The sequence below is a fragment of the Colossoma macropomum genome, unplaced genomic scaffold, assembly GCF_904425465.1.
Source record: "Colossoma macropomum unplaced genomic scaffold, Colossoma_macropomum, whole genome shotgun sequence".
Taxonomy (NCBI): Eukaryota; Metazoa; Chordata; class Actinopteri; order Characiformes; family Serrasalmidae; genus Colossoma; species Colossoma macropomum.
In genome coordinates, this window is record NW_023495326.1 from 1 (window position 1) to 15,612 (window position 15,612).

A 15,612-nucleotide genomic window follows, 5' to 3' on the forward strand; every position below is an offset into this window, starting at 1 on the left:
GACACAGATATAGAGACAGAGAATTTGATGCGTGGGCGAGTTTGTGGAGCCCAGAGAGTTAAACGTTCTGTGATTGTGTTCCAATAGCTCTTCTGTCAGTTCAGACCAGATGGGGTAGCCTTCTTCACCCTCACACACTGATGACGGTATATATGTTATATATGATATATACACTCAGTTGGAACGTGCAGGCACTGCTGCTCTCACTGGACGTTGGTGATGAAAATGGGAAACTGGAGATCAGATGACCTTGTTTACGTTCTGTGTTTAAAATGATATCACTGGATTATCAAAAGTAATAAATACATTCTGATGGAGATTGATATTGTGGCTACTCATTTCTATCTCTCTCTCTCTTTATCCCTATCTCTCTCTCTCTCTCTCTCTCTCTCTCTCCATTCATCTTTTTTTCTCTCTTTCTGTGAGTGACAGTCTAATTCCAACACCAGCACAGGAGACAGATGGAGCGTCTTAGAAATAAGTGATGAAAATAGAGAGTGATAGAAAGATAGAGAGAGAGAGAGAGAGAGAGAGAGAGAGAGATACAGAGAGATAGAGAAAGAAAACGAGAGACAGAAAGAGCAAGAAAGACCGAGTGAGAAAGTGAGGGCGATGGAGAGAGAGACAGAGAGAGAGAGAGAGAGAGAGAGAGAGAGAAATTGATCTTGTAATTCTCGTTCTTTCACCTCCAGGTGTGTTTGATGAGGAAAAATCAATTTACTGCTGGAACAAACACACACACACACACACACACACACATACACACACACACACACACACACACAAACACACACATATACACACACACACTCTTTGATTAATGAATGTGTGTGTTTCAGTGTATTTGGTAGCTAATACGCTCCAATGCACACAAAACTGCTGACCGGGCTAATGCTAATGCTAATGCTAACGCTTCTGTTAATTCCACTGCTAACTCTGCAGTTAGCGCTGCTATCTAACTGTGATGTCTTAAGTTCAGTAATATAACAGTGTCATGCGATTATTTTGGTTGACTGTGATAACAGATGTCACAGTGTTTGATGTTACGACAGCTTATGTCACGTGCCAGTTTTTGCTAACATTATGACATCTGTAACGATGATTACCGGTACTGGTCCATCCAGCTCTATCAGAGCATGATGGGTAGTTTAGTCGGGCGTCAAACGACAACAGAAGAAGCCGAAATCAGCCTGATTCTGAAATTCAGTCTGCCCAGATCAGGCTTTTCACTGTTTCTGGACCAAGTGTCCCGGGTGGTGGCTAAAGTGTTGCTAGGCTGTTGCTATGTTATCAAAAATGGTTGCCAAAGTGTTGCTAGGCTGTTGCTATGTTATCGAAAGTGGTTGCTAAGGTTTTGCTAGGCCGCTGCTATTTAATCCTAGGTGGTTGCTAATTTTTTGCAAGGCTGTTTATATTTTATCGAAAGTGGTTGCTAAGGTGTTGCTAGACTGTTGCTATGTAATCTTAGGTGGTTGCTAATTTTTTGGTAGGTTGTTCCTATTAAATCCTAGGTAGTTGCTAAAGTGCTGCTAGGCTGTTGCTATGTTATTGAAAGTGGTTGCTAAAGTGTTTGCTAGGCTGTTTCTATGTTATTGAAAGTGGTTGCTAAAGTGTTTGCTAGGTTGTTGATATGTTATTGAAAGTGGTTGCTAAAGTGTTGCAAGGCCGTTGCTATGTTATCCCGGGTGGTTGCTAATCTCCTATTTGTGGATTTTTATTTTTTGACACCATTTGAACATGGCAGCTGCCCTTTACATTGGGTGAAAGTTTGATCATTACCAGACCAACAGAAATGCTCCAGAATCACCTGGAATAAAAGCTCTTTACATTAACTTACATTAATAGTGGAGAAGGTTTTTGTCCTCTATTGTAAAGTGACTGGTTTGGACAGTGGTAACATGCAGTCGTAACAGTGAAAAACTCTTATATTTAACCAGAAAGAAAGAAAATCTGCTGAAACGTCACTGTTCTACTGGGAGAGAGAATAATGGTGATGTCATCGGCCCGCTGAGTGCTCCTGCAGCAGTGCATGCTGGGAGTCCACAGGTGATAATAGACTAACAGATGGCACATTTACACACATCTCACGCACACACACATCTCACACACACACACAAACACAAACACACACACACACACACACACACAGAGAACATTAACAGGGAATTGATGTAATGCAAATGCTACATTTTCATCTAATGTATAACTGCTACAGTTAATAACCAGTTATAACTGCCACTGCTAATGTGAGCGACCAGTGAATCACTCTAAAAGTGGAAGTGCTGTAACACTGTACAGCTGTGTTTATGTGTTTTACAGCAGGATAAATTTAGAGAAACTTACTGAGCCAGAACTGTTCACAGTGGTGGTGATAGGAACCAGACGTCCACCTCTAAAAGCTCCCTCACAGAAAGTTACTACATGAAATGGTTATGAATTCACTGCCTGATGACTGAGACACTGTTTTATGAAAGTTTTGAGAACTTAAACTCCATTCATGGTGGAGGGATACATGCAGGGCGCTGTAAGGCAAAATAGTCCCCAAAGAAAACTTAGTATTTCAGATTTTCCACTATTTTCCATCATCAACATTCCATATCAACTCAGAAGACTCATGTAGGTTCACTGGTGGTTTTGGATAGTAAATAAAATGTCTATATTTGTGTTGTAGTCATGGCGACCCCTGGTTCCTATCACCACCACTGTAAAGACATCTGAACCACTTTGCACCAAACCACACTGAATCACTCTGTTTACATCTCACACACTGAATTATACAGTTGAACTGTTAGGGAGGGGTTTCTAATAAAGTGGCCAGTGAGGATTTGATAATGTTTCTGTTATTTTGTCCACTTCCCTGCTTGATCTGTAAACCGTTTCTCTGCATATTTATACACATATTGGGCAAATGTTTTAGACATCTGAGGAAATCAGGAGTGACAAAGCTGTTTATCAACTCAGAAAAATATTAAAATAAACACACTGGTCAGAGTGTTTAACTGTTTCTTGCCCAGTATTAACTGCAGCTAATCACTCAATACCTGCTGTGTCTAATCTACATTATTATGTTAATCAGGAGCTGCTGATGGAGTTTAATAAATCCATGTTGTTGCTGGAGGAGAAATCAAACCAGCTCATAAGATCTCAACTACTTTATTTTTTACGTAAAACAAAGTAAACAAGAAATTCTTGTTGCAGTCGTGTGCAAAAGGTTTTGGTCAAATTCCATGTTACACGTCCTCTACAGAGAAACACTTCTGCACGTTTTAATGCTCAGTGATGTTGAACACAGCAAAGAAGTAGAAACCATGTACTAAAATTTGCAGAAATATGTCATATTTAAGTGCGTTCTCTGTACAGGATGTGTTCACCTGTTTGAAAATTAACTAAACACACTTTCTCAGGGGTGTTCAAACCCTTTGCTTTTGCTGTATGTCTGTTTATGTGTAATTATCCTAATGATACATAGTGAAAAACACACTTATTGCCAAGATAGATGGTTTTAAACTGTGCCAGGCGCCCATCCCCCAGGCTCCGATGACGGCCACAAGAGCCGGCAGGAGCCCTGAGCACAGACAACATCCCACAATGACCACAGCAGAAGGACGATAACTACAAGGTCTGGGTAGGTTGGCACTTGAGTCCCAAGCCCCTCCTCCTGGGGGCGGTGACGGGGAGGTGGAGCAACAAGCTCTCATTCCCTCACTGCTCATTTGCTCACACTGTCTTGATGAGAGCCAGCTGATTCTTCAGCAGTGTGGGCACCTTGGAAAGGAGGGAACAGAGAGCTCTGCTCCCCCTCCCGTCACTGCAGCCACTCCACATCAGGCATAGTAAAGTGGCCTCGCCGCAGAACCAGAAAGCGGAGCTCAGGACTCGGGTGCCGTCCATCCAGCCCTCGCGGTTATCATCCTCCCCTGGTTGTCTGTCGTCTGCGCTCGGGGTTTGGGCCCTGTCTTCCTGCCGGCTCTCGTGGCCGTTATCAGAGCCCAGGTGATGGGTGCCTGGCACATAAACAATGTGCTTATGTTCCAAATGCTGCATTTTTGTGGAAGACAGATAACAGCAAACCGGATATTTCATTGTTTTCAACTGAGCCACAATGGAAAATTCTGCCACCGCAAGTTGAACATTCCATAGACTGCAGCAGGAAGAGGAATGATTCGGCAAGAGTTCAATTTTCCCAACTTTTGCCATCGACAGCAGCAGTGGAATAAACTGGATGCTGCTTTTTTTGGAGCCCAGGACGCCAAATGCCTTGCTGTTGAGTTCCAGATGTACTCAGTGTTACACAACAACAATGAAAGAATGCAGAGTTCTCCACCTCACCTAAACGATCTACCCTGATAAAGCTCACTTCTCCTCTGATAATCGGCCATTTACGCCAGGTAACGCTGTCACCATGGTGACGTTAGCGTATGAGGTATAGAATGATGTTTGTTTCAATGCAAATGTGAATGCAGCATAAGACTTTTACACAGTAGTGAATTTCACAACCCAGCAAAACACAAACAGCACTCAGCGTTCAGTTCAGTTACTGTGACCCAAAACCAAACAGTCCTTGAGCGGCATTTACGAGATGGTGTTTAGGACGAAGAGCTGTTTACACACACACACACACACACACACACACACACACACGCACACACACACAGACACACACTGTGCCGCGTGAGGTTTTCTCCAACAGAACATGAAGCTTTGATGAAGCGAGGTGTTAAAACATTCTACTGTCAAAGAACAACAAGCAGCAGTAAAGCGCTGCACCTCCACTGACGCGTCAGCGGAACCTTCTTGCAAGTCCTTCGCTCTCATATGAAAGGTTTACCTCACCTTTGTGAACCAGCAAATGAGCAGATCTATCGGAGAGATTTCCAGACCTTGCCTCATCTTCCACAATTCCCCTTAACTGCCATTTCTTAACCTTATCTAGATCACTGTACCAGTACTAGCACACTTCCGTAAAGCGTTCACATCCAGCTTTAAACACTATTTTTAGGCAGCAAATCTTCCCAGAATGCAGTGATTCAATACATCATTAGAAAGCTCGAAATCTCAGGATTCGATATCCACAAATCTTTTCATCACCCGTTATTCACAGCAGTTACAATCATCTCATTTGCAGCATTAGCGCCGAGCGAGCAAACGCCAGCAAATCACCTTCAGAGCCTCACTGCCTCCACAGAGACACCATAATCCAGAACATGTGGTCTGATAACACGGCAAGTGTCAGAAATCAGTTTAGAGATCTATGAGTCAGGAGGAAATAAACTCAGTGGTTCTATATAGAACCATGAACAATCCCTGGTGAAATGATTCTTTACATTGATGGAGAACGTGTTGTAAATGGTTCTATATGGCACCTCTGTCCTCTATTGTATACAAGCTTGACATTGTAACAATAGCAGAACTCATTTTGGTGCTATATAGAACCATACACAGCACATTCTCCATCAGTCTAAAGAACCATTTCACCATGCAGAGAACCATGCACATGGCTCTTTGGGTGTTCATAGTTCAATATAGGACCACTGGTCCTCATTCTCCAATGTCTTCCTGAGTTTGTTCTTAAGTGTGTTCTTGAGAAAGGTTCTAAGTAAAAGTCTATGTCAGATTCATGATGTGTTCTTAAAGCGCAGAACTGTTCTCACCTTTGTGCTTTTGAGTATGTGTAGATTCTGTTCTTACCTAAGAACCAATCCTAGATAAGAAAACATTGATGAATGTCAGAGTTTTCGTCAGAACTGTGTAAGTGGGAAGAAATTTCTTCTGAAGAACGGTTGCTGAGTGAGGCCCAGAACTCTACTATGTGCCCGCAAAACAACACACAGTTGACCCCTCCTGTCCAGTCTCCTCCAAACATATTCTCTCTCTTTTGTCCAGATGTAGTAATTTCTCTAAGTTCAGACACTAGCACTCCCTGGACACCGGTCATGAATTTTTCACTCAGCCGCATCCTCAGCTTATCAATAATGAAGCGGTATATTCTTATGAATATTGTAAAGATAAAGTGCGGTTATGCGGCCTGGCCGCGGCCGGATTAAAGTTTGATTAGAGCAGAGATGTCAGAGAAGAGCTGCTGTCCATTCATCTCCACAAACACAGTTAAAATGCACTGCAAACGCGACACCCCCCCCATTGACATCCTTCCCCCAACGCTGGGCCCTGCCCTGAAGCCATACTCAGGTACGCAGGAAGGATTTCAACTAAACCATTTCTTTAAAAAATAATACAATAACTAGTGGTGTTAGGGTTCGTTAACATGTTAACACTATAGATTCTTACCAACACACTTTTTTTAATGCTGTTAACTCATTTTCCTTGTTTGACAGTTCAAGTCCTCTTTGTACCATAATAAATGAAAATGTACCTTTTTTTCTGATGGTGTGGTTTAAGCAAATAATACTAACAAAAGCCCTAAAAACAAATAAACTGTGTGCAGCGTTCTGTTTTCGAGCTCTGAAGTGGCCTAGTCCTGTTATTTAAACTTGTTTAATATAATGTCCGACATTTTGAATACATTTGCTTATGTTTTATATCTTTTGTTTGATGTGAGTTTTGAGTGTACAATAGATTGCTTTCTGTGCTACATATCGACACTGATTGGTCACCACACAGACATCGGTCATTCAAAAATAGAGTGTAGAGTGTATCAGCGTGTTTATATAGTTGTCTCTCGCCACATTGTAACACGTTATGACACATTCTGAGCAAAAATACACTGTATGCTGCTTAAAATATAAGCCCAGAACATAAAACACCTTCCTTCATTCCTGTCCATCAATATACAGACCACAGGAGGCTGCAGGTCTCTGCATAATAGGATCCCTTACCTGGGAGTGAAGTCACAGCCCTGCTGCATGAATGCTCCGAGGGAGAACCAGAGGCTGTTGAATATTCCGAACTCGTTGGGGGGCTGGTCGGCTGGAGCAGATTCCGATCCCTCCTCGGGCTCCTCAGTGTGCCACTCGTACGGGCTGAAGCGGCTGACCAGGAAGAGCACCACGCTCACCCCGATGTAGGCGAACACGATGCACATCCAGATCTCGTAGGCCAGCGGGTCCAGGAAGGAGAACACGCCTGGCTTCGACTTCTGCGGCTTCTTAATCATGATGGAGATGCCCAGGCTCATGAACGGCTTCGAGAAGTCTATGACCTCCTCCCGGACCAGCGTTATGGTTAAAGGGGCCACCGCGATCTCCGCTTTCTGTGGGGAGAGCAAAGACAGGAGATTAACGGTTATGAGGTCACGGGGTCGAAGCTATTTACTGATTAATATTCATTTACAATTTAGAGTTTATAATTGATTCACCACGCTCGGTTAGGTATTCCAGAAAAATCTTCCTTTCCAATTTATGAAAGGTCTTTGTGGAGCACCTGCTGGAATACCTTATTTTCACTGAATTTACAAAGGTGCAGCACATCTTTAACCCAGTGGTCAAAGGTTGTTGGGTTGATTTCCGTAATATTAAACGCCTTGCGAGAATGGGGAGGCACTGGGGGAGGCACGGAAAATGGGCATGGAACTATAAATGTACTTAAAGCCCCAGCAGTACTTTTGCAAGAATATGCACCAGCACCCAGAAGGTTGTGGGTTCAACTCCCAGAACTGAAGGACTGATTATATTAAAGTTAATAGTCTTAATAAAGTATACTAATACACAGTATTCGCAAAAGCTGGAAAAGGCATCCCGCGGCCGTATTGTTGACATTCCACCAGAATAATGTATACGGCAGTCAGTCTAGGCCAGGGGTCGCAACCCAAATGCTGAGCAGAGCCATTTCAACAGAAACCACCTTGGGAGCCACAATGTTTTATGTCTATTTTACCATCTTTGCTGTAAATATATCTCAGTATGTGTTAATGTTCTAGTACAGGCTAAAAATATAAACGAAAACGCAGACTTACTTTGCTCTGCTTTAAGCTTGAGCTTAGCTATAACTGCTTTTCTCGCATCTCCAGCAGGAACAGCTTCTTGTAAAATGTCTCAGCGTTGGACTTTTTACAAGCTTCTTTTTTTGGCCTTTTCCTCGAATTTTCTTGTTCCACTTTAAATGCCGTCTGTGTTGCCAGAATGTAACTGCTGCACCATTTAAGGTGGAACGGGACAATTCGAACAAGAAGCTGGTAAATGAGGAGCAACTTCAGCTTCATGACTTTTTAGTGATTGTAAGTTTCTCACTGCAAATTAAACGTATCAGGAAACCAGCTGGATTATAAACGCAAACAAGTCTACTTATCTCCAAATTATCGATGATTGTCTGAAATCTCCCTTTTTGCGATTTCGTTAGACGAGATTGTTGTCTGTGTTGCTATGGTGACCAGCAGTCTGCGCTGATCTTCAGGGTTAAAGGGTGAATTAGCAGTTCTACATTAACTCCAGTGTTTAAGACCATTTGCTGTTAAACTGTGTTGAACGATCAGCAGAGCTTTATTTTACTGTAAAGGAGGATTATTTTATTTTTATCTACTAATCTAATTCTGCTGTGGAGACACAACAGGGCAGTAAACAAGCTCCGGAGCCACATGAGGCCGACCCCTGGTGTAGGCCACGGCTTAGTAACAAACTTAGGACATTAATTCTAAACCAATTCAACGTCTGGTGAAGAGGGAGCTCAAAGTAGGGGGTGTAAATCAGCTTGGCTAAAAAGTTCCGGAAAACTCTGACTAAGCTTCGTGTCTGTGAAGAACACCCACGTCCCTGAGAACATCTGAACGTTCGCTTGCTGTTAGGACGCGATGTAAGTCGAAGTCGACCCATCCGTCTGTTCCTGAGCAAATTCCTTCCCTCGCACTTTAGTAATTAGCTTAATTAAGAAGCAGCCTAATTGGCTATCTGGGGGGGGGGTGAGGTGGACTGAATTGAGCTACAGATGCGGAGAGTGTAGTGCTTGGCAGTCTGCCTCACTTCGTCTGCAGCAGTGTTACCTGCATGCTTCAGAACAGAGCGCAGAACACCTGGACCTCGCAGCCTGCAGGAGAACCTTGCTCAGCCTGGCCTTCACTAGAAAATCCCTCCCAGTTCCACTCTGTATCCCGAATGTAGCCCACCAGCCGAGACATCTTTGGTGCTTCTTTTATTTTAGCACTAAAGCTACGAGGCTAATGTAGCTAACAAGTACACTATTAAAAAACAGATGCTTCTTAAAGGGTTCTTTAGTATTGACAAGTTTCTAAATAGAACCATGAACACTCCAAGAACCAACTTGCAGTTTAAATGGTTCTCTGCATGGTGAAATGGTTTTTCAGAGTGATGGAGAATGTGATGTATATGGTTTGCTTCATTAGCCTCGTAGCTCCAGTGTTAGAAGTACAGAAGCAACCTTCAGACCCTGAACACGTTCTTGCCAATCAGCTTCATTCAGCGTATTTGCGGTTGGTCATCAGCCTCAAAGTGCTTTGAATTGGTCAATTTCAGACTAAATGGACATGACTGTGTGATGTGGTCAGCGTCTTCCAGCACCATCATCCTAATAACACAGGATTTAGTGACTTTTATCCAGCGGTTAAAATGTCAAACCACAGAAAAGGACATCATGATATCATGAGCAGGTATTGATCGGGGTCAGCTCGGCACTCTCGGCCTCCTGAGAGTGTGTGTGACGCAGCGGTGAAGGTCTAACGCTCTTACGTGCTAGACTTTCTTAGTAAAGACAGTATTTGTATATAGATCCGTGAACTCTCAAAAACCATTTGCATGCTTAAACGGTTCTCGGCATGGTGGAAAGGTTCTTCTTTTTCTTAACTGTTCTGAATGTTTTTGGAAAAATAAATATTCGTGTATATTAATTTATATTGATTGTTTTCATGAAGACCCAAATACTAAACTAATTACACCACAAACAGAACTGCAGAGTAAACATGACTGCTGTAGTGGTGCTGTAGTGTCAGCAGCTGTCAGGGTTCTGAGGTGATGATGTTCTGACTGATGGTGTAAAATCAGTTTAATTTGTACATTATTAGTTGGAAATGAATCTGTGCTGAGCTGCTAGTTGTAGGTTTAACTGTAATTAACTGTACAGAATGTCTGAGAATCACTGCTTTCTGGCCTGTAGTGGCTTTGAACGCTCTGTGTGGCCCAGACCAGAAACAGGGACTGATATGCTAACGATATGCTAAATGCACACTAAGATATGCTAACGATATACTAATGCTATGCTAACAGAGAGCAGAAGTGGAACTAAAGCCCGTCCCGTTGGGTCCTGGTGCCGAGCGGCTCGGTTCAGGAAGAGCACTGTGAGGTGTGAAGTCATGTGTCAGTTACACACTCGTTAGTAAACCCCCTGCTGTGTGTCTAACGAGGTTTTAGCTAATTAACCAGAACAGAGAAGTGGATCAATTATGCATTTCAGGTCTTAATTCCACAATAATTTAATACTTGTTTGTGGATTGAAAGGAAGCTTATCAAAGATATTGAATTGTTTTATTTGTGAACACTGTCACACCGAGGGTGTTTCCAATAAAGTGGCCAGTTAGTGGAAGCAGAAGGTGGGTGTTTCCAATAAAGTGGCCAGTTAGTGGAAGTAGAAGCTGGGTGTTTCTGATAAAGTGGCCAGTTAGTGGAAGTAGAAGGTAGGCGTTTCTAATAAAGTGATTAATTAATGGAAGCACAAGGTGGGTGTTTCCAATAAAGTGGCCAGTTAGTGGTAATAGAAGGTGGGTGTTTCTAATAAAATGGCCAGTCAGTGCACTATCTTACCCCGTACACCAGCTCCCCAACCATTCCGTTCCATATTTTCGTCTCTGGATCCCTCGCTCCGTACTTCCCGTCAGGAACTATGGAAATCTTGTATTTAATCCCAATGTGCTTTGCGATTTCGGATGCCAGATCCACGCAGTATCCCTCGTACTGGTCATTCCCTTCATACATCTCCCAGTTCTTCTTCAGCATGACGTACGGTCCCTCCTACAACACACACACACACACACAGAGGAAGGGTGGGAAGGGACAGTAACACTGGTCATACGTCAGCAAGAGCCTCAGACTGCTGCTTCAGTGATTAGTGTGCTGCTTTACACTATAATTTAAATTCTACACGAAAAATGTTTTACAGCAAGTTTCAACTGTACGATATGGACAAAATACCTGCACTGTGATTAAACTGCTGCATATTAAACCTGTTATATGCCCTACAGTAGCTTATTAAAACTTGTAGTAGTTTACCAACACTTATTGATAAAGATTGTCATGCATTAGCATTTGGAGATGCTATTCAATGTAAAACATTTCTACAAAATAACAATAAAAATAATACTTTTAATAGTAATAATGATAAGCTTTATGTGATTTCATGATAACAAGATATCAACACATTATATTGTGCAGCGTTAGTATTAATAAGTTGTGTTTAGCATAATAACTAATACTGGATTTGACCTCTGTAGCCCCTTCTGACCCCATTCTGTAAAATATGTACATTGCAGATCAAATGTATGGAAGCAAGAAGTATCAAAACTGCTAAACTGCTGTTGCTGAACGGTGGGGCTAAACTGCTGTAGCTGAATGGTGGAGCTAAACTGCTGTAGCTGAATGGTGGAGCTAAACTGCTGTAGACTGAATGGGTGGAGCTAAACTGCTGTAGGCTGAATGGTGGAGCTAAACTGCTGTAGCTGAATGGTGGAGCTAAACTGCTGTAGCTGAATGGTGGAGCTAAACTGCTGTAGCTGAATGGTGGGGCTAAACTGCTGTAGCTGAATGGTGGAGCTAAACTGCTGTAAACTGAATGGTGGAGCTAAACTGCTGTAGACTGAATGGGTGGGGCTAAACTGCTGTAGGCTGAATGGGTGGGGCTAAACTGCTGTAGGCTGAATGGCATGGCTAAACTGCTGTAGTCTGCGTGGGCGGGGCTTTCAGAGAGCAGGTGCAGTCTGATGGTGCAGGTTTCTCTCTGAAATGAGTGAATGTGAAATGGTTTCCTACAGAGAGACGAGAAAAAGATCAAAGGGATGGAAATCAGCAGTGAAGGTCGGTGGGTTAATAAGCCCAGAACGTTCCACTCCACTCGGAGCTCGACTGGGAGCGGAACCGGAGTGAATTTAATCAGCAGATTACTGCCAGCCATAAAATAAAAGCCTTTATAATCAGCTGTTAGCTGTAAAAACCTGAGCATATACAGTACATCACGCCCTGCGGAGTAAAACCCTCTGAGTGAGGAAATAAACTGTGTTCATTAAATAATAATCAATTAATAAGATGGTGACATGGAGAGGCCGGCGCACGGCTCCCCGCGCTGGACTTACAGGTCATCCAAATCATTACATGAGTCAATAACGCTTCACTCTCATGAATTAGTGATGATGGGAATAATAAGAAGGAGCCACAGACGTCAAAGCCGGACAGCAGAGCTCAGATATAATCACACAGGAACGCCCGGTGAGTGCCCTGACCAGACTCCACCCACAAACGTCCTACTGGTCAACACACTCAGCCTAATGAGGAACCGTAGAGTTACTATCAGCAGCTCCTCATCAGATACAGCACAGCAGCCGTAATGTAAAAACATGATTCACTGTCAAAAAGTGCACACCTTTCACTTTCACTGCCCCACAGAGCAGCCAGGTCTGCCCAGATAGACTACAACACACCAAAATAAAGAATTAACGACTCAAATTAGACTTAAAAAGGGTCAGAGGAAACTAAAGAATTCTCTAAACAAACAACAAAGAATCAAAAATAAACAAAAAGGGGGCAGAATAGACTAAAACAGGTCTAAATAAGCTAAAAGGGTTTGAAACAACAATGGGCTGAAATAAACCAAATATAAAGTTTAAAATGGTCAGAAATAGCTAAAAAGAGTCCAAATAAACTAAAAATAAATTAAAATTAAGGTTTAAAGGTTCAAATAAACTAAAATAACAGTTTAAAAGGGTCAAAATAAACTAAAATTAAAGTTTAAAAGGGTCTCAATAAACTAAATTAAAGTTTAAAGCGGTCAGAATAAATTAAAAAAAGAATCAAAATAAACTAAAAAAGCACCAGAAACAACTAAAATGAGTCTAAATAAAGGGTTAAAATAAACTTAAAAATGGTAAATATAGGCAAAAATAAACTACAAAGCCTCCCATTAGCTGCATTGAATGAATAACCGACTCTAAATGTAGGTATTGTGATATAAACTGAGTCTGTTCTACAGTTTCTTGTTAGGCTGAATGAATAACCGACTCTAAATGTAGGTATTGTGATATAAACTGAGTCTGTTCTACAGTTTCTCGTTAGGCTGAATGAATAACTGTAGGTATTGTGATATAAAGCTTAACCAGCAACTGTAGCTACAAAAAACACATTTGTGGGCGGAGCTTCTCGCGGTCAGTTTAGAAACATATTAATTTAGACACTAAACATCAACGACAGAGAAAATCACAGACATTCAGCTTTGATATATGCAACAATTAATAATAATAATAATAATAATAATAATAATATAATAACACATTGACACTTATACAGTTATATGTATCTTGATTCCTTCATAAACAACTTGTAAAATTTGATTAAATCCAAAATTACACAACTGTACTCAACAATAATAAATACAATTTTTCAAGTATATTTCAGTCCATTTTTATCAAGTTTGTCAGATTTTACATCTTCATATTTCACAATAAAGTTACATGACAATCATAATTTCATAAACTTGAAAATGAAAAAGCCTTTATGGGTTTAATATTCATGCTGTTTGTTATTCCCTCAATAAAAAAGAAATCTTGTACTTTATTGATATTTACAGTGAAGATTTTATCTGAATCAACCAGAAAACAAAACAAAAAACAAGCAATCAAACAAATAAACAGTACAGCACTCTGACACGCAAAAACGTTTCACTGTCTTTCACTTTCACTGCCCCACACAGCAGAAAGGCTTCTCCAAATAAACTAAACCATCAAAATAAACAAAATAAAAGTTCATATTACAAGGGCCAAAATCAACTAAAAAGGGTCTAACTATCTAATAGTGGTCAAACAAACTAAAAAGGGTCAGAATTATTTTAAAATAAACTAAAAATAAGCTAAAAAGAATCAGAACTATCTAAAAATAAACTAAAAATTAACTAAACATAAACTAAAAAGAGTCAGAATGATCTAATAATGAAGTAAAAATAAAGTCAAAATAACTTAAAAAAAGGTCAGAATTATTTAAAAATAAAATAAAAATTTACTAAACATGAACTAAAAAGAGTCAGAATTATCTACAAATAAACTAAAAAGGGTCAGAATGATCTAAAAATAAAGTAAAAATAAAGTAAATAATGTAGTAAAAAGGGTCAGAATGATTTAAAAATAAAGTAAAATTAAAGTAAAAATAAACTAAAAAGGGTCAGAATGATTTAAAAATAAAGTAAAAATAAAGTAAAAATAAACTAAAAAGTGTCATAATGATTTAAAAATAAAGTAAAAATAAAGTAAAAATAAAGTAAAAAGGGTCAGAATGATTTAAAAATAAAGTAAAAATAAAGTAAAAAGGGTCATTATGATCTAAAAATAACGTAAAAATAAAGTAAAAATAAACTAAAAAGGGTCATTATGATCTAAAAATAAAGGAAAAATAAACTAAAAAGGGTCAGAATTATCTAAAAATAAACTAAAAATAAAGTAAAAATAAATCAAAAAGTGTCAGAATTATCTAAAAATGAAGTAAAAATAAAGTAAAAGTAAACTAAAATGGGTCGAAATTATCTTAAAACAAAGTAAAAATAAACTAAAAAGGGTCAGAATTATCTAAAAATAAACTAAAAATAAAAATAAACTATAAAAGGTTCATGATAAGCTCAAAAAAGAGTCTAAACAACCTAAAAAGGGTAAATAAATTACAACATTAAAAATACAATAAAGAGGTGAGAATACACTAAAAAGGGTCAAACAATTAAAAAGAGTATAAAACTCTAAACTCTAAAAATGTGTTAAAATAAACTACAAAAGAATCAGAATAAAGTAAAAGAATGAAAATAAAGGAATCAGAATAAAGTAAACGGGTCAGTGGACAGTGAAGAGTGAACTGAGGCCACTGAAGGGGTGAAAAATGGTTTTATCCCTCACGATGTTCTTTAAATATCACATCCAAACTGTCCACATTTCAGAGTCTTGTTTTTTTGTGTTGTGTTCAGTGTGTAACAGCATAAAGACTCCTGACCTGAACAAACACTGACTCATCATCACAGAGTTAAAACACCAACACTACAGCTGTACACTCGTCTACACAACCTGCAGACCATAAACACACACCTCTCTCTTTCTCGCTGTTCTCTTTTTCTCTGCTCTCTCTCTCCGTAATCACTGTTATCAGGTGTGAGTGCTCTTCTTCTCCTCCTCCTCTGCTCTCTGAGTTCACTCTGTTCATTTGATCTAATGTGACGATTCTTTTCGCTTAACAGACGACAAGAACGGCTATCAGCATTCTGATGGTTCTAATTGGCTCAGCTAATTTTAGAGCAGCTTCTGGACTCCAGAGTTCTGACGCCTCGAGGTGTTTACTGACTTCAACACGTTCAGAGAGACACTGAAGAACAAGGAAGGTGGGTGTTTCTAATAAAGTGGCCAGTTAGTGGAAATAAAAGGTGGGTGTTTCAGATAAAGTGGCCAGTTAGTGGAACTAGAAGGTGGGTGTTTCTAATAAA

At 40.2% G+C, this 15,612-nt stretch overlaps 1 protein-coding gene across 1 annotated transcript in view; it reads right to left on the reverse strand.

Annotated features, from left to right (window-relative positions):
- Positions 1 to 6,829: 6,829 nt before the first annotated feature.
- LOC118801782 (glutamate receptor 4-like) overlaps positions 6,830 to 15,612 on the reverse strand; it is a 69,520-nt gene continuing 60,737 nt past the window's right edge. Inside the window, 2 exon segments of the mRNA XM_036562149.1 lie at positions 6,830 to 7,207; positions 10,701 to 10,907. Coding sequence (XP_036418042.1) covers positions 6,830 to 7,207; positions 10,701 to 10,907 — 585 coding nt within the window.